Source organism: Gavialis gangeticus, unplaced genomic scaffold, assembly GCF_001723915.1.
Source record: "Gavialis gangeticus isolate Ggan-Ray unplaced genomic scaffold, GavGan_comp1, whole genome shotgun sequence".
NCBI classification, from domain to species: Eukaryota; Metazoa; Chordata; order Crocodylia; family Gavialidae; genus Gavialis; species Gavialis gangeticus.
The window spans coordinates 27,291,494-27,310,399 of NW_017729034.1; the positions used below are offsets into that span (position 1 = coordinate 27,291,494).

The 18,906-nt window shown below is 41.6% G+C and overlaps 1 protein-coding gene across 2 annotated transcripts in view; it reads left to right on the top strand.

The window, feature by feature from the left end:
• KCNK5 (potassium two pore domain channel subfamily K member 5) overlaps window positions 1-18,906 on the top strand; it is a 60,096-nt gene that overhangs the window by 32,375 nt on the left and 8,815 nt on the right. For both annotated transcript variants that reach the window (XM_019527274.1, XM_019527275.1), the window contains one exon: window positions 18,298-18,409. In XM_019527274.1, the coding sequence (XP_019382819.1) occupies window positions 18,298-18,409 (112 nt within the window). The remainder of the gene's footprint in view (window positions 1-18,297; window positions 18,410-18,906) is intronic.

Below are 18,906 nucleotides of genomic sequence, written 5' to 3' on the forward strand. Positions count from 1 at the left end.
TACCTGGTCAGTTATATACACTGTCCAAATCTTTTGAAAATTTAGGAAAAGATTATTAGCCACACTTTTAAAAACTCTTAGTATCTAATAAGCATAGTCAAGTTCTGGCATACATTGATCAATTAGTAACATTCAGAACACATGCTGTGTGTGTTTGAAGGTGTAGCAGGGAATTATAGAAAGTTGGGGCTGGAAGGGAATTCAGGAGGTCATCTAATCTAACCCCCTGCTCAAAACAGAACCATCCCCAGTTGGATCACCCCATCTAAGGCTTTGTCTAGCTGGGTCTTAAAAAAACTCCAAGTGTGGAGATTCCACAAACTCTCTGGGTAGCCCATTTCAGTGCTTTACTACTCTCCTAGTAAGGAAGTTTTTCCTAATATCTAACCTAAACTTCCCTTGCTGCAACTTGAGACTGTTGCTCTTTGTTCTGTCATCTACCACTACTAAGAACAGTTTAGTTCCATCTTCTTTGGAATCACCCTGCAGGTAGTTGAAGGCTGATATCAAATCCCCTCTCAGTCTTTTCTCCTGCAGACTAAATAAACCCAGTTTCCTCAGCCTCTCCTTAAGGTATGTGCCTCAGCCCTCTAACCATTTTCGTTGCCCTCTGCTGGACTCTCTCCAATTTGCCCACATCCTTTCTGTAAGGGGGGGGGGATGCAAAACTGAACACAGTACTCCCAAATGTGGCCTCACCAATGCTGAGTAGAGCAGAACAATCACTTCCTTTGATCTGCTGGCAATGCTCCTACTAATGCAGCCTAGTACAGGGGTCAGCAACCCCTGGCACGTGCGTCTATCATGGCACGCAAGGCCATTTGCTCAGCACACCACCGCCAGCCCAAGTTCTAAGCAGCTGCTGCCAGCCATGGAGCCCAGGCTGCTCCCAGCAGGTGGCTGGGAGGCTGCAAGCCCTGCTGCATGCAGACAGGGCTCCATGGGCCAGCTGCAGTCAGGAGGCTGCAAACAGCTGCTCTGGGCTCTGGCATGTTGGCACTCCAGCACCTTCCAAAGTAGACATTGTGGGTTTTTCAGCACTCTGGCCAAAAAACATTGCCTACCCCTGGCCTAATATGTCATTAGCCTTCTTTGCACCAAGGGCACACTGTTGGCTCATTCTGCTTATTGTCCACTGTAACCCCAGGTCCTTTTCTGCAGAGCTGTTGCTTAGCCAGTCAGTCCACAGCCTGTAGCAGTGCATGGGTTTCTTTCATCCTAAGTGCCCAGCTTGGTACTTGTTCTTGTTGAACCTCATGAGCTTTCTTTTGGCCCAATCCTCCAATTTGTTTAGGTCTCTCTGAATCCTAGCCCTACCCTCCAGCGTATCTACTACTCCCCCCAGCTTGGTGTCATCCGCAAACTTGCTGAAGGTGCACTCTATCCCATTTTCCAGGTCATTGACGAAGATACTGAACAAAACCAGCCCCAGGACCGAGCCTTGGGGCCCTCCAACTTGATACCAGCTGCAAGCCATTGATTACTACCTTCTGAGCCTGATGATCCAGCCATTTTTTCTGTCCATCTTACAGATCATCAACCCATCCTTCCTTAGCTTGCTTGTGAAAGTGTTGTGGGAGACGATATCAAAAGCCTCTCCCCATACCCACAGAGCCAGTCATTTCCTCATAGAAAGCAATCAGGTTGGTCAGGCATAACTTTCCCTTAGTGACTCCATGCTGACTGTTCCTAATCACCCTCTTCTTCTCCAAGTGCTTACAAATGGATTCCTTGAGGATCTGCTCCATAATTCTTCTAGGGACTGAGGTGAGGCTGACTGGTCTGTAGTTCCCCAGGTCCTCCTTTTTCCTTTCTTAAAGATGGGCACTATTTATGTGCCCGTTTTGCAATCATCTGGGACCTCTCCCAGTTGCTGTCAGTTTTCAAAGATAATGGCCAGCAGCTCTGCAGTCACATTGACCAACTTCCTCAGCACCCTCAGGTGCATTGCATCTGGCTTCACAGACTTTCAGACATCCAGCTTTTCTGAATAGTCCCTAATCTTTTCTTTCACCATGGTTGGCTGCTCACCTCCTCCCCAAACTGTGCTGCCCAGTGCAGTAGTCTGAGAGCTGAACTTGCCTGTGAAGACTGAGGTGAAAAAGGCATTGAGCACTTCAGCTTTTTCTGCATCCCTTGTCACCAGGTTGCCTCTCCCATTCAGTAAGGGACCTACACTTTTCCTGACCTTCCTCTTGCTGCTGACATACTTATAGAAATGCTTCTTCTTACCCTTCATGTCCCTTGCTAGCTGCAGCTCCAGTTGGGCTTTGGTCTTCCTGATTTCATCTCAGCATGCCTGAACAATACTCTTTAATACTCCTCCCTAGTTGTTTGTCCACGTTTCCACTTCTTGTAATCTTGCTTTTTGTGTGTTAGCTTAATGAAGAGTTTCTTGCTAAGCCAAGCTGGTCTTCTGCCATACTTGCTAGTCTTCCTGAACATCAGGATGGTTTGTTTCTGTGTCCTCAGTAAGGTTTCTTTAAAATGCAACCAGCTCTCCTAGACTCCTCCCCCCACACTCCACCCTACTCTACTAGAGCTTCCCAAGAGATCCTACCCATCAGTTCCCTGAGTGAGTCCAAGTCTGTTTTTTCTAAATCCAGGGTCCTTGCTCTGCTGCTCTCATCCTTTCCTCAGGATCCTGGACTCAATCATCTCATGGTTGCTGCTGCCCAAGTTGCCATCCACTACTGCATTCCCCACCAATTCTTCCCTGTTTCTAAGAAGTAAGTCAAGAAGAGCATGGCCTCTAGTTGGCCTCTCCAGTACTTGTCCCAGGAAGCTGTCCCGCAACACTGTCCAGAAACTTCCTGGATTGCCTGTGCCCTGATTGCCCTCTCAGCAGATGTAAGGGTGATTGAAATCCCCCAATGAGAACCAGGACTGGTGATCAGAAAACTTCAGCTAGCTGGTATATGAAGTACTAATGCACAGAATTTGATCTATAAGGTGTTCAGATATGTGGAGGATAAAACAATGCATGGCTACATCCAGCTTGATCAAATGTTCATGTGCCATAGAATAATATGAATGAACTGTACTAAAGCATCTCTTTAAATTATTTATAAGTTGGAGTGATGCCAGGTAAATGATATAAACAAGTAAAGCCAACCTACCCACCGTTTCTGTTATCAGTTCTTTCTATAGAAGGCTTGCAGTGAGCTTTCTCAAACTATACCTTACAAATTCAGGACCAGTTGGTTTTGAAATGAATGGCAAAACGTCTGTTGGCTTTAAAGGCACCTTTCAAAATACTGATACAGTTTCTGAAACCTCCTTCTCTACTTTGGCTGGTCCACAGACAGACACATCCTACACCAGGACCTGGAGGACAGAAGTTGCATGAAGTGGACAAATGGATGAGTTGTATCTTGCCTGAACCTGCTTCTTGTTGTGGGAAGACAAGATTAAGCCAAGTCAGTTGGATTTTCTTTGTATGGACATGTGTGTTAATCTTCCTGTTGGAAATGAACAGTTCCATGTGAAAGAGCCTCTTTGGGGGTATTGTCCTTTGCTTAATGAGTCTGTGGTTGGAGTTTAGTTTACAATCCTCTACTGGGATTCTTTTTCCCAGATGGTGACATTTCCAATGTTTTAAAGCTAATGGAAAGAGGGGGCCAAAAGGGTTAAGCCAGGGAAGAGTCTCATTGTCCACCCACCCCTCTTTTTTGGTACAGTCCCACAGGAGAGGATTCTCTTGTCAGTGACAACTATTTCCCAGGATATTTTCCATTTCTTTTAAAACTCCCAGTCCTTGTTCTCTACACCAAAGGACAAAAACTGAAGAGAAAAAAAAAGAGAGAGAGAGAGTGCACTTGCATCTTGGGAAGACTCCTATCCTTGGGCAGACTCACTGTTGCTCAACTGTAACTTTCCATGTAGTAATTGGAAATACTACAAAATTCTGGGAAACTTTGGTTCCCAGAGTGGTAGTGAAAAGGACGTGAAGCAGCCAGACCTGGTGGTGTCACTTAAGCTGTGTTGTTTTGTTTCGTTTTGGGGGGGGATGTTGCTTTTGACATGTTTTTTTTTTTTTAATGGGGAAGCTGAATAAGGCTTTTGAACAGAGAGTTTTGAATACTTACCAGCAGTACAGAGGGATGGAGTACCTCCCAAGAGATTCACATCCCTCAAACTGCTGTGTCCAAATAAACACTTCTGTTTCAAGGAGCAGCTGGTGGCATGATCTATGAAGATGATTAATGCACAAGTATCTCTCTTGGATAGGGTTGGCTTTACTCTTTAATATGCAGACTATGCTGTTTCTGTATCTAAAATAGCCCCAGTAGAAATGCCAGTGACTTGTAATCCTCACCTTTCCCACATCTATGCACTTTCTCCCTTGTGTCCAGCATCTAATTTTGATTGTAAGCTCTTCAAGGCAGGGAGTTGTCTCTTAAGCATTGTCTGTGCATGCCACAGGGAGTAATCTTTTTGCTCAAATTGAAAACTAGCTCTTCATGTTCCTTCTGGCATTTGGGATGAGCCGCTTGGGGCTTGTCTAGATACAGTTATTTTGGAATAGTTCCACTTTTTAAATTCACATCCTACCTTCATTGCAGAATAACGCTTGTATGTTTAAAAACAAAAAAAAAACAAAAACCCAAAACAGCAGCAGCTTTTGAGAGAACATTTATGCTTTCATGCCATCTAACATTTATGCTTTCATGCCATCTAACATGCCTTTACCTCAGCTTAATTTTCCTGAGTGCCACCATATAGTGATGTCCCACAAGACTTCAGAAAAGAAAAGAAAAGATTTTAGGTAAAATTTTCAAAATTTCTAGAGATGGAGTTGGCAACATTTTGCAGTGGAGGTGTGGAAGGGGAGGACTTCAACAGGGCTTAGCTCTGAGTTCAAACCGCTTCCAACCCGGACTGCAGAGCTGTCACAGGAGCAGAACCGCCACTCCCCTCCCTACCCCCTCCACTGGCGAAACACCACAGAAGCCCCCTGGTTCTGCAGGCTGGATAAAATGGCTCTGTGGGCCACATCTGGTCTGTGGGCCATACACAAGTTGCCAGTTCTTTTTTGACAATTGTTATCCTCATATCTGTATAGATAGCAACCTAGAAATCTGTCCTGCTTTTCCAGGGATTCAGAAGGGAAAGACTTTTCTGACCCAATAGACTTTCCTACTCAACTGTTCTGTACCACACCATAAATCATCTATGTTTTTCTGTGAAATGCTTTTGGGTGCAGAGGGTCTTACGAGGATGAGGAGAAAAAGCAATGTATAGTTTGTGGGGGGAGAGGTTGTTGTAAGGAGGAATTCAAAAAGCAGAAACTGTTCTCAGTGTTGAACATATGTAGCTTTCTCCATCTGTAACTCTGGCAGCTAGGATGAGAGAGTTGTTTGCTTAATTTGTGAACCAGAGAGATTTGCAGTGAAGACAGTGGTTAGAAGCAGCAACTTCTTAATCCAATGATCTTTTGCTACAGCATCACAGTTGTTAGTTTCTGACTAAGGGTTTGAGCCAAATAAACTCCTCTAGCAGGGAAGAGATGATCAGTGTTGTGAACAAGTATCTGTAATAAATAGGAAGGTTTGTTTCCTCTTATCTGTAAGCTGCTCATTTGTTTCATTGTCAGACATTTACAATTTAACCGTATTTGGTGATTCTGAAAAATACCATCTATCAATCAGCTCCATGTCAGAACAAGTTGTGCTCTTCAAGGCAGGCTTGTAACTTATTAACCCAAAATGGCTTATATTGGTCAGTCTAATGAAAACTTTGTTTCTTTTTTAAAGAAAGTACAAAGATGTTGGCTTGGAAAGTGCGTGCTTTCCCATGGCTTTTGTTTATTGCCTATACAAGCAAATCAAAAGATTCAGTGTAAGCTTGGCCCCGAAGCTCTTGCTCACAATAACTTTAACTTTTCCACGGATAGTGTTTAAGGGCATTTTTGCATGTGTTTTGGGACGTGGTGCCAGGAGCTTTAATTAGTGAGCTGCGCGAATTAAAAGCGTCCACACGTCATGTGCCTCAGCATCCCTGCGCTGAAAAAATGGCAGCAAGGCACTTTGAACTAAAGCTCATCAAATGTGTTTTATTTGAAAGTGCCCTGCCCTGTGGAGATGTGTGGGGATGCTGATGCGCATGATGGAGAACAGAGCACATCAGTTTCCATGCTCCGGCAGACTCAATTAATTGAGCAGGCTCCGCGCACATGCATAGGAGCCCTAAGTGACTGCAGGCTGTGGGAATGAACCCGAGGCAAATAATTTTTGTTGTGCAGTTCAGGACAATGTTGCTGACAGCCCAACACAGAAGATGTTGAGACTTGAAGTTTTAGTTGTTGATAATCTTCTTTAGATTCTCCACTCCTGAATAGAGACCTGAAATAAAATTTCTCTGGAGTATGCTGTTATTAACACATGTATTGCAGAAGTATGTGCATTTGTTTTTATCCCCCTTTTTGGATCCAGATGTGGCCTTTTCCACGCTAACAAATGGATGGTTTGGTCACCTGAGGAAAGACGATTGCTATGTTTGAACTTGGAAACAAGTTCTTAATGTCCTAAATGCCTATCTCTGTTTATTGTCTTGGCCTGCATGACAATCTCTTCTGCTTTCCTGGCTGACCAGTGAATCTGGAGGAACCTTCACCCTTTGATCCGTGGCCTTCCCTCCCAACACTTGCTTGGAATGCATCTGGTTCCACAGTCCTGTGTAGCACAAGCTTGTTCAACTTCTCTACTTTTCTCAGACAGTGAAGCTAGCCAGTCTGCTTGCCAATTATGAGGAAGACCAGGATATTCAAAAGGACTACAAGCCCCCTACCAGTCCTTTCTAAAAATTTCCAGAAGGCATTTCTGACCAATTAATTAGCGACCCAGACTAGAAAGAGTTTCATGCAGCATGCCATTTCTCTCCCAAATCCTGTCAGAGGCGAACTGGCTGTCCTTTTGCATAACAGATATGCAAAGTGAAAGGCTGGCATGTATTTACTTGCATGCTTTAAATATTAGACTCTAAAACAGAGATGACTCTGTATGAAGTAGCATGTGCTGGAGGCTCTGTTAGGTAAGGCAGAGTATGCTCAGATGCAAGACAAGGGTGCCAAAAGAATAACATTTAAGAGTAATAAAAGAAAAGCAAAAAGTATAGTAGCAAGCCTTGGATCCTCAAAACTATCTGTGTATAAAGCAGAACTGCTGCATCAGTTAGCATGAAATGCTGAGAAACTGCTGGGGCAAATGGAAAAGCAGCAGAATTAGTAGTATTAGGTACCATGGAACAAAGTGGGTTTTTTTTATTTATTTTTATTATCTTGTTTTGATAGTAAAGTGAAGTTTTAACAAGCATTTACATAAAACCTAAATGCTTTGTTCTAGCTAGGGAGCTATCAGTGGATTATTCTGAGGAATGTTCGTTGTTGGGTTACTGTCATTCACCTTGCTAAAGTCACACACTGCATTGATTCCTGTTTAGGGGAGAGACTGGGGGTTTTTTTTCTTATGATCAGCATGGAAAACTGGGTGGATTACATGGATGCACTTCAGACTATGTTAAAATGCTGGCATGGACATGATTAGATTTTGATATGCCAAGTAAAAGCCTTTTAAATTGTTTTAAAGTTTTCACAGCAGTGCATGCTCTGTACATTGAAAAAGGCTGGTGAACAGCCACGTGTCAAAGGAGCAGTTGTGTCCCATAGTTAACTTTTGCTGTTATAGGAAACCTTTAAGATAGCTAGCATATACCTTTTTAAATCAGCTTTTATAAAAAGCTGAGAGACAGAAGAGGGAAAAATATGCATGGCCTGCACCTTATAAGTGTCTTGTCAAGGAGTATAACTGCATGGCTAACACATGCTCTTCAGGTTTTTTGTTTCTTTTTTTTTTTTTTTTCCATGTTAAGGAGGGAAGAAGAGAAGGAACATTGATGTGAAATGTATTGCTCATTAGCTTTATGGTAATGTTCTGTCTGGCTGAGTAAAGCTCATTTTTATTCATAGATGTCAATACATAATGAAAGATCATTTCATTCTTTGAAGAGTGAAGACAAAGACTATTCCTTCAAATTGACTATTTCTTATTTAAGTGAAATACAACACAGCCTCTGCCAGTAATCTTTCAGCAGATTGCTACTGGTTTTAATCTTATAGTATCATTAAGTCATAAGTTTGTTCCTAGCTCAGATGCTGCTAATTTTCATGTTGAAAGAAGGAGAGAAATCTTTGAATGTTGTTTTGACAGTCATGGCAAAGCATGAAACAACTGCTGAAATTAGAGGTGCTATGGAGTTCTTCAGGACCTAAAGAACTTCAGTTAGATTGGCCTGGAGGAAATGCCTGTCTAAGGATTTTTAGCTAATTGAGGTTCAGTGGATAGGTTTTGGATGTGTGCTCTAACTGGTGTGTGTGTGTCTTTCTCTGTCTGTGAAATCTGGAATTTTTCTCATTTAATTCATCACCCACCATCCTTCCTCAATGCAGGTGCTGCTGACTCACATCCTGAAACTTTTGCCCCAACCACCTCCTAACACTACTTTCTACACAGGTCAGTAGAGGACATGCAGCTCTCACAGGCTTATAAGATACTAGGGTGTTGTCTGTTAGCCTTAGACAATGTGGTTCACCTGTCTTATTTTTCTTTCTACAAAAAAGGTCGCAAACCATTCCCACCAAAGTGAAGTAGGAAATCCAGAACTCAGCTAAAAGTTTTTTGGGTTTTTTTTCCCACATCTGGCATGGCTGTTGTCCTGATGAACATCAAATTCATATTCCAGCTTTAGATAATGCTGAGAGAGAAGGGAAATGAAAGGTCAACCATCCTAAGTCCTGTTGATTTCCAGAATCCCACAGAGACTGTCAAGTGCCTGAGGCGGTCTAAAAGGCTCACTGACTTGGCCATCCATGCTGACCCTGGTCACATGCCAGGGTGTTTCAAGCAGCTGGGGACTGAGAGGCCAAGTGAGCAATCATGATGATGTTGTCATTGTCTGAGATGGGAAACTGGGCTAGGCAGCAACCAAAAGATTTTTTGCTTTCCTGGTGATTTAAAACCACTGTGAGAGGGAAGCCATTGTCAGGCATTTCTGAGAATTCATAGGCTGCACATATTCCTTAAGCAACTTGCCTCAAACAGAGAGAGATATAGGAAGGCAAAGGAAAACCTTAAAAAGGTGCAGCTGTTCTGCATGCTATCCTGTGTGTTCCTCTGCAGCTTGTTTTAACTCTGTACCTAAAGCAATGAGCCTTCAACTTTTTCTCACTCCACATTCCATCCACCACCAGCTTTAAAGGTTGCATTAACATAATAGTTGTGAACTCATATATTGCTTTAACCTTTCATATTCTTTTCAGTTGCTGGCCATGGTCTCTGGCACTACTTGTATTCAGCCTTCCAAGGTGGGCACCTGTACGCATGACAGAACTCTGCTTTGACACATGCTAATTAGCATGCATTTGGAGCAAACTCAATTAATCAAGTGTGCTAATTAGCATGCTCCGGCAGCCTCCACATCATGTATTCAGCGTCCTTGTGTTTCAAAATGGCAGCAGGGGCATTTTAACTAAAGCTCATTGAACGAGTTTTAGTTAAAGTGCCCCCACTGCTATTTTGAAATGCAGGACACTGAATACATGTGAAGCTGTGAGCTCTTTAATTAGAGCAGCTCTGAGAGCCACTCTAATTACAGCACCCATCCCACTCTGCTGCGGAGCATGTGCATAGACCCCTGTTGTTACTATTTGTAAAACAGATTGATTTAGTTCAAGTTGTATAAAGTCTGGTGTGGATGCTCTTAATTCAGCTTTAAATCGGGTTAATGGATCAAGTTAAGATAAGTAGCTATTAACCAGACTTAATTCAAGACTTGTTCACACTGGGTTTTGTATCACTTGAACCAAATTGGTTTTAAAACAATCCATGCTAAGAGTTTAAAGTGGTGTCTCTTTCAACACAAACTCACAGACTAGGACTCTTGTCTCCAGGTGCCTGGAGATGGAGCAGCTTGCATCACTCTGACTTCCTTTGGCCTACAGGCACAATGGGAATGCATCTCTTACAGCCTTGAGAATGTACACCTGCCAATGCTGTTAATTAATGCAGCACTTAAATATTTTCTGCAGGGGTCTGGGTAATCTTTCCAAGCTGGTTTGCCTTTTTATGGCTGAGCTTGGCTCCTGTTACCATTGCCTGCTCTCAGCATTAATTTTACACCATGCTAGAGTTTCCTTCCATGTTAGTACTTCTACTACAGACTTCACTAACACACAGAAACAAAACAGAAGAGAAAGGAAAGTTCTCTTTCAGAAGCTACAGGTGGAGATTTCTCCCTCCCTGGACTGAACCCCTGGAGCTCCTTCCTTGCTTGTTGACCTGATTTCCCTGCCCCTCTTGGAAAAGCTTGTAAAATCAAAGACATGACTGCAGTGCTGATTGCCTGTGAACTTGTCTCCTGCTATTTCACTCTGTTGCTGCTGGATTCAGTTAAAATAAAAACTGCTGAAAGAGGAATGGCAGTATAAAGTTTCATCTGATTACAAATGCAAACCCCATGCCTCTGGGCAGTTTTATTGTGATTGGCTAAATTGTCAGCATTGCATGTACTCATGATTAGATAACTAATCCACAGATTTCTATCTTCAAATTTATATAAAATATACATTTAGTGAGGCTTCACATTAGGCTTTATTCAATGGAGGCAACTAATGAAGGAAAACCAGGTCATGGGAGTTCAGATCTTCTTTGGAACATGGGCCAGTAAATATCAAATGAATCTAGGGTAAAAGAGCCAAATAGTAAGCACATATTAAATGGAAAATGTAACAGCCATGTAGTATGCTGGCCAGAAATGGTTTTTTTGAGGATTGCATCAAAATTTTAGAAGCCAGCTTAGCATGTCTCTCACCATGTTTGGAAGATGAGCACTGTTTCTTCTACTGAGGAGTAGACTATAATCTCCAGACAGAAATCTATTACTATACGAAGTCACACTGATTAGTTTCTATTTATACCATGTTCTTCATTTTATAATCCAGCATATTCTATTGCAAAGCCTCTCAACATATGTCTGTAAACCTACAGCTTCTTGCCACATCCCTCTGGGTTAAATGCTTTCATTTTAAAGATGAGGAATATGTGAGTTATTGAGAGGTTAGTTCACTTTATCTCCTGCCATTCGTTGTCAGAATCATAACTGGGGACAGAGCCCAGGAGGCCTGGCAGAGTACATCAGCTACTACTTTATACCCTGAGATGCACTGTTCAGTTCTGGAGGCTGATATATAGAAGAAACCTGTTGTTTTCATGGCGAAAACATGATGAAGGCTGACTGGGATGATTCAGGAGTTATGGTACTCATATTTATTCTCCTCCTCCTCCTCCTCCCCCTTCTTTAACCAAAAGCAGTATTTCACATTGGGAAAACATCATTATTCACACTAGTGTGGGGAGTTTTAAAACACTGCAAAAATGAGTAACTGGACAATTTGGACATATAATTTGTTCTATTTTTGCTCATTGTTCATCAAACAAAAGAGGAGGGGGGTGTGCTAGGAACCAGTGACACTAAAAGGCAAGTACAGGAAAGGATGTCTAGAGATGGCTTATGACTGTGCAACTGCTACAAGTAGATGTCCACACCTCCTCAGAATACCTTGGATAAAACTAGATTTGTGCAAAAAGATGAGATGAGGTTAATCTAAAAGAAGTAAGACACAGACACTGGCCCAAGAGATTTCTCACGTTCTCCTATAGCTGCACAAAGTGAAAGCCTGTATAGCAGAACAAATTAATTGTTTTAAGCATCTGTACTTCTTCTCCTACATGTCCAAATGTCCCACCTGGCTGTTAATCCCCAGGAAATCTTCTTTGCTATTGTTCATTGTAATCTTGTCCAGCCATCTCTTCTAGAATGCCTGCAAAATCCCCAAATACAATTAAGCCTTTTGAGTTTAATAGTGTCTTGTTCACAGAGCTCCTTCCTAGTTCTTAGCTTTAACTGTAGTATCATTGATTATGCTAGGCCTTTTGCTTGCATTTAATCTTGTGCCAGGAGAGTCGCTGATAACTGGCTTCACCTGGGAAAACCTGCTGCTGTTGTGTAACAAAGCAGTTTTTATGTGCACATCATATACAACTGTCTTATCTGGGCAGATAAGAAGTTTTAAGGCATTGACTTATCTTCAGATAATGCTGTTCTAGGTATAGCCATAACAATCTGGTTATAGAATTTTAGCAAGTTTTACCTGGACTTGGATATCATGGTTTAACTAGAAAATCACTGCAGGTGTCTAAACAAAGTGACTATGGCCGTGCCTATATGTGCAGTTAATGCGAAGCAGTAAACTCCAGAGTTTATTGATCCCAGGCATGCTGTATGAACGTGCTCCCGGGAGCAGTAAACTCTGGAGTTTATTGCTGTTTGAACGTGCGCCCAGGACCATAGCATGTTGATGTGAGTCAGAGCAGCCCTGGCTGGCAGTGGTCCCAGAGGTCTGCCAGCCAGTCCAGAGCTGTTCCCCTCCAGCTCAGCATGCTGCAGAGGGGCTGGCTGGGGCACAAGGGTGCTTTAGCATGGGGCTAGCCAGTAGGCAGCTCCTGCATTGAAACACCCTTGTGCCCTGCCAGCTGGGTCAGCATCTGTATGTGCATTGTTACGGAGTTTTTTACTCTGCAACAGGATAGTACTTGTATTTACAATACTACCCTGCTGCAGAGTAAATTAGTTTACTCCAGCCTAATAGGGGTGGACTTGTAGATGCCAAGATGTTTGCTGGACAGCTAATTAGTCTACTCCACAGTAAATATCTCATAGATGTGCCCTGCCCCCACCCTCATCTTCTGTAGGGTAATGCATTATGTGTGGGGATTTTTGTTGTTTTATTCTCCTCTATCCACCAGTAATTTGAATCTGGCAAACTGAGTGTCTATTTCCTTGTGAATATCTTTTTTTTTTTTTTAGCAACACTGTACAATTGGCTATTTATCACATGGCTGCTTAACAAAGATGCATCTTGTTTCTATGTATTAGTCTAAAGCCAAGTTCCTAACAGGTTGGTTTAAAAAGAAAAATATAAATCAGTAGCTTTCATATGTGATTATTTATATAGACCAGGTGAAAATCCTTATTTTTATGGCTAAAACCAGGCCTGAAACATTTTTGGTTTAATGGTTGCAACATGGTTCACTCCTGTTCATTCGGGTAGGACTCAACAGATCATATACCTGTATTTTAACATAGTCATGTGCCTTGAGTTAATAAGTACATAAGCAAAACTCTGTTGTTAAGCTCACTTCTTACTCTAGATCTGTATTATCTACTCAAGTGCTCTTCCTTCTCTTGTTCCTACTGTGATGCCTTCTAAGTAGGCTACAAGCATATATTTCCTCACATCCCGTTCTAATGGGACTGATCTCAAGGTGTTGTATGGAGTAGCATCTTTTTTCAAATTTCCAGCTGTTGTATTGCCAGCAGGACAGGCAGCAGTTGAGACAGGCTTACAGCCTGTTGGCTTCAATAGGTTTTTGAGCCACATCCTAATGACCTGTTCTGAGAAGAGGTCAATAACCTGGTGATCAAGATGCAGATAGACCTCTTCTCATTACCATTACTGAATTGGTAATGCAATGATGAACATTTTTTTTTTTTTTTTAATGTTAGTGTAGGAAACGTTCCAACTTTCTTCCACATGCTTATTCTGAGCTTTTGTTTCTGAGCAAAATGTAGGAGGATGGGAGAAAGATATAATGATGTATCCACAATATCTTGTTTTGAATCTCTTCTGCTTCCCACCCATGACATGCGCACTTTTTTTTAAAGCTTATTCTGGTTTTGCAGTCATCCTTATTGTTATGGAAAGTCTGAGTGGCACAAGTCTAATGCTCTTTAAATGTTAGTATGTAGAACTTCCTTTGTAAACAGACTTCTGTATATGGGCAAAGGGGAGAAAGTCATTAATTGGTACTTTTGACCTTTGACAGCTCCTTGGGGAGGTAAATCATTTAATAAGTAACATTAAAGATGTAATTGAAGGAGATCACCTGCTGTATTGCAGCAGTGTTTATGCTGGAAGAGAGCTAAGAGAACATTGCCCCCTTTATTAAGTTGGAAAAACTTTTTGGCTTGTATTTTTGCTGATGTCATCAAAAGGTGCATTAGGTTTTTTCCCCTTTCTTGGATTTCTGTCCTGCAACCTCCATTTAATTAAAGTAATAACTCCAGGCAACCTAGGGTGCATGTAGACATGCAGGGATGCTACTCTGACACGCTGTAATTACAGCATATCAGGCCAGACTCAGTTCTAATCAAGTCTGCTGGAGTGTGCTAATTAGCACACTGGCAGCCTCTGTGTCTCATGTATTCAGCATCCCCGTGCTTTAAAACGGCTGTGGGGGCACTGTAGTTAAAGCTTGTCAAATGATCTTTAGTTGAAGTGCCCCGCTGTCATTTTGAAGCGCAGGACTCTGAATACAGGAGACACTGCAGGTGCTTCCATTAGAGTGGCTTTTAGAGCCACTCTAAAGCCCCCCCCCTCCACCCCCTGGCCCCTGGAGCTGGTGTAAAGATGCCCCTAGTGACTAAACCAAGGTGAATAGCTGGATTGATTGGTTGATTATTTACTTGCTGCTGCTGTTCAGTAGCCAAACAAAGAAAACAAGGAAAAAAGTTGAATTTGGGCCAAACCAAAATGGAAACATTTGGAGATTTTCAGTTAATAATAATAATAATTTTGGCTCAAACTAAAATAGTTTTGTTTTGAAACAAAATGAAATATTTTATTTTCAAGTTAACATTTTTAAAATAATTTTAGATCAGTATTTTAAATTAAAAATGCTGTTTTGAAACTGTCAGAATGAATTGCTTTGGCATTTCCAAACTGGAACTTTATTTAAAGATTGAACCGCAGTCTTTGGCGCTTATTTTTCTACTCAACACTTCAGGGTGGAATGTGAGGAAGGAGGTGGTGGGGAGGGTTTGCTTGGTACATTTTAGTATTTATCACAAAAAAAAATATTACCAATTTTTGTTAGGGTCCTATCTACTGTCATCACAGAAATGGCAAAATTGACCATGTTGCTAACATATTGATTATCTGAATTCAAAAAGGTTATTAGTAAGCAAACAAATTTCTTGCACACAAAGCATCTTACAGCTTAATGGTATCATGTCCATTTTTATTATCTACTTATGCCAAAAAGATTTAATTATTTCAATGTGGTCAAAAGTTACTTGGCATAGAAAACTGCTGTATGTATGTATGTATGTATGTATGTATGTGCTGTTGTTCAGTAGCCAAACAAAAAGAAAAAAGGGAAAAACATTGAGTTTAAAATGTATATATTTTAATCTTGTTCTCCTACAACTGGAATGTATATGTTGTTCGTGCTCTGGGCCTTCAGATCGAGAAACAGGCTTATTATAGCAAAAAGGTACTGAAAATAATGAAAGTGGAGAAAGTCTGAAGCAAGACTGTAGCTCATAGATAACTGTGTTCCAGTAGGAAAAAGAGGGAGGTGCAGCTTTGGCAGGGGAGATGCTATGAATCTGAATTTTTTAAGTGTTTATACAACAATGAGAAGAGCTGGCCCTCGGTCCCTAAGAACATTAACTGGATGGGTGTGAGGGGCAGCTGTGTTCTGCTCACTCCAGCTGCCTTCTCCCTCTGGAGCTGGGGCCCTCTCACACCTTCACAACACCGCCGCTGGCACATTGCATGCTAACTGCTTTCACATACTGGGAAACAAAGCTCATTAGTTCAAGTTGAAGGTGGAGTAATGTAGGATGAGATAATGGCCCAGTGACAGAGGAGACTGACATGTTACTGTGTATGTTGAGGTCAGTTGCCTTGTGAAGAATGAAACTAATCCAAGTGAGCCTGGGCGATAGGATGCAACTTGGAACCAAATGGCTGTAGTCTAACATGCAGCGTAATTTTAATGTGTGCCTTTTCCAAGGCATGGAAGATTTTTTTGGCAGCCAGTCAGGCCCCTGTATTTGTCAGCTGCCTTGGATGCTATTGACTGTAAGGTTTGCTAGACACCTTTGCAGGAGCTGGAGTTGCTTTGGAATGCCTCCATTTGTTTTCTTGTAAGAGATCAGAGACTCAGACATATGTGAGCAATTGTTAATCTGCCCCAAGGGCACTGGGTTTCCCTTGTCTACATGGAAAAATTGAACCTGTCTGATTTTTTTAAATCTATGTGTGTGGGCCGCCTTTTCTCTGAAAGTGGGTTATTCACTTTAAACTAAATTCAGCCACAAAATGTTATTTTTAGTTTGAAATATCTGTCTACAGTTTATTGGTTTGAATTAACAAATTCCTATCAAAATGAGACCTTTGTTTTTCTTGTCATCCTCCATTCTTAACATGTTCGTGAGATTATCAAGAGTATTTGGGCTACAGCACACTCAGTATGTGGTATCTAAACTTAGTGCTACTTTCTCAGGGTGCAGACACATGACATGCTTACCCTGGGGTAATTTGACTTTGAATAAAATTGTGCCTATATCTGGAGAGCCATACAACCAGCTCTCTAGGGGTAATTGTCTGCAGCAGGTACTACTGCAATTCCTCACCAGTAGCTGGGATGGGAGCCAGCAACAACCTGGTTTGTAGGGCTGGTCCAAGGGTAATTGGCACTCTAGGCGAACTGTGTACCTCGGCGCCCCCACTACTGTGTATCGCAGCACCCAAAAGGTAGGAGTTGCGATTCTAGTGATCTTTCCTCTGAGATCTTTTAAGAGGTCTTTCTCCCCTTGCTGAACCAAAGGTCTTAGACCAAGGCAGAGCCATAGCCAGCCAGGGCTGTTATTTAGAATGATATTCCTGTTATTTTGTTCTGCATGTAATTTTGGCACCCCCCAAATTTTGGCACCCTAGATGACTGCCTAGTTCACCTAATGGTTGGACCGGCCCTGCTGGTTTGCAGTGATAGAAAGGACTACCTTGGGATGAAATTTATTAGCACTTCAGACACCAATGTAAAGTTTTACTCCTCACTTTCCAAAGGGTAACTCTTTCCCAGGGGGAACTGATTTACACCATTGTAAGACTGTTCATTGTCTGTTTACTTCAGGGCAAAAGTAAAGCAAAGTCAAATTATTCCAGAGTATATAAGCCATGTGTCAACACCTTCAGTTTAGCCTAGACTTCTATTAGAAGCACCTTAAAAACAGCTAAGAAATTTGAAACTGCACCCTAGGATTGCTTCAAGGACTAAACGAAACAATTACAGATTTCGAAGACTGAAATCACTAGCAAACTCTTTCTTGTTACTTGAGGGAGGTCCAAGTCTGTCAGAATGAGAGTTAAATGTATTATTATTAAAACTTTCAGTAAACTTGTATACAGACTTTCTGCGGTCATCAGATTTGTATCACACTAGTGCAGGCTCCTATGATCCAGTTTGAAAAGCCCAAGTCTGTCTGTGTTTCCTAAGATTAGCTAGACAATATATAAGGTTTGCCCACAACTTTGCAGTGCCCTCTAAACCCAAGTGAATATCAAAGCTTTTAATTTGCATGTTCTATGGGAGCACAAATAATTGAAGCTCTCCACTGGGCAATGGTATAAACGAACACAGAGCCATTCATATTGGCTCAGCTAGTACAAAGGTTTTGAGAGAGACGGGTGAGCGAGAGATAGAGGCCTAATGCAGGGAGTGCCACCAGATTACCTATAGTGTCGGGTTGCATGGGAAAGTTAAGCAAAACAGAAGTGCAGTATCATGCTGGCTTGTAAGGTACTTAGCTTTGCCAGGGACAGCAGGTGAACTAGCACTAATGTGTATTATTTTGTGTTTTCATTTGCATAGCTTTGCTAAAGGATTCCCTTAGGTCTTGCTCATGCCTTGGTTGTGCCAGGACTTGCCAAGAGTTTCAAACATTGTTACAAATATAGTTGTAATACAGCAGGTGCCCCTGTGCAATACTAACTCTGTATTCAGGAATTGTGCTGCAGAGTAGCTGAGTGCTACTTGGCTAAAGTAATTCTGGGAGGTAGATCATGATTTGCTCTGGTACCTTTGTATGTCTAGCCATAGTTTTCTCCCCAGGTAAACCTCACATTTAAACCCCTAAGTAAACCCTCACATTCTGCAACAGCTTTGCAATCTATTTCTGGCATTTAGCAAATGTTCACTAGGCAAGACAATTTACATTAGGTAGGTTTTCAGCTTTTTAGCAGTGGTGCCAAGAAGTATTTGTGCTTCATAGAATCAATTTCCACAACTATTTTGTGCTGTTGAACTATGGGAAGACACTAGTGGGTGCTTCTTTCTGCTTCAGGTTGTGTGTTGGACATTATCTCTAACTGATGCTATGTATTGTTATTTGTAGGTGGTATCAAATGCTGCTGGGCAAGGAGTTACCATTACGGGCAACAACACATTCAACAACTGGAATTGGCCCAATGCTGTGATCTTTGCTGCTACTGTAATCACAACGATTGGTGGGTATTTATCATGTGAGTTCTCTTGGCTGCAGTACTTCTTACAATTCAGTGGCCTCTTGCTCTTTCATGTATTTGGCTATCCATTGAAGAAAAATATACTTCCCAATAACTATGGGAAGTATAAACAAATGAGCAAGTAACCTTAGAACATATTTTTCATGAGGCATGTGTATGAGGCAGTTATGCTTTATCAGCACTCAAATCCTTGAAGTATGTAATAAAAATGTTTTCCTTGCTGAGTAATTACATATCCAGTGGCTTGATGAAGTGGGACTGATATAATCCTAGTTCCAATCAAAGTTTATATTTGAATGCCTGTTTGGTATAAACGTGGCACCAAGTGCTGCTTATAACTTAAAGGAATATTCACTGGGACTCAAAGTACAGGTCTTCTACTATCCGAAACAGAGTATTGATAGATACAGTCTCATAGGTTCTCTGAAACCTTTTTGTTTTATCACCTCTTTCTCCATTTTTTTTTTTTTTTTTTTTTT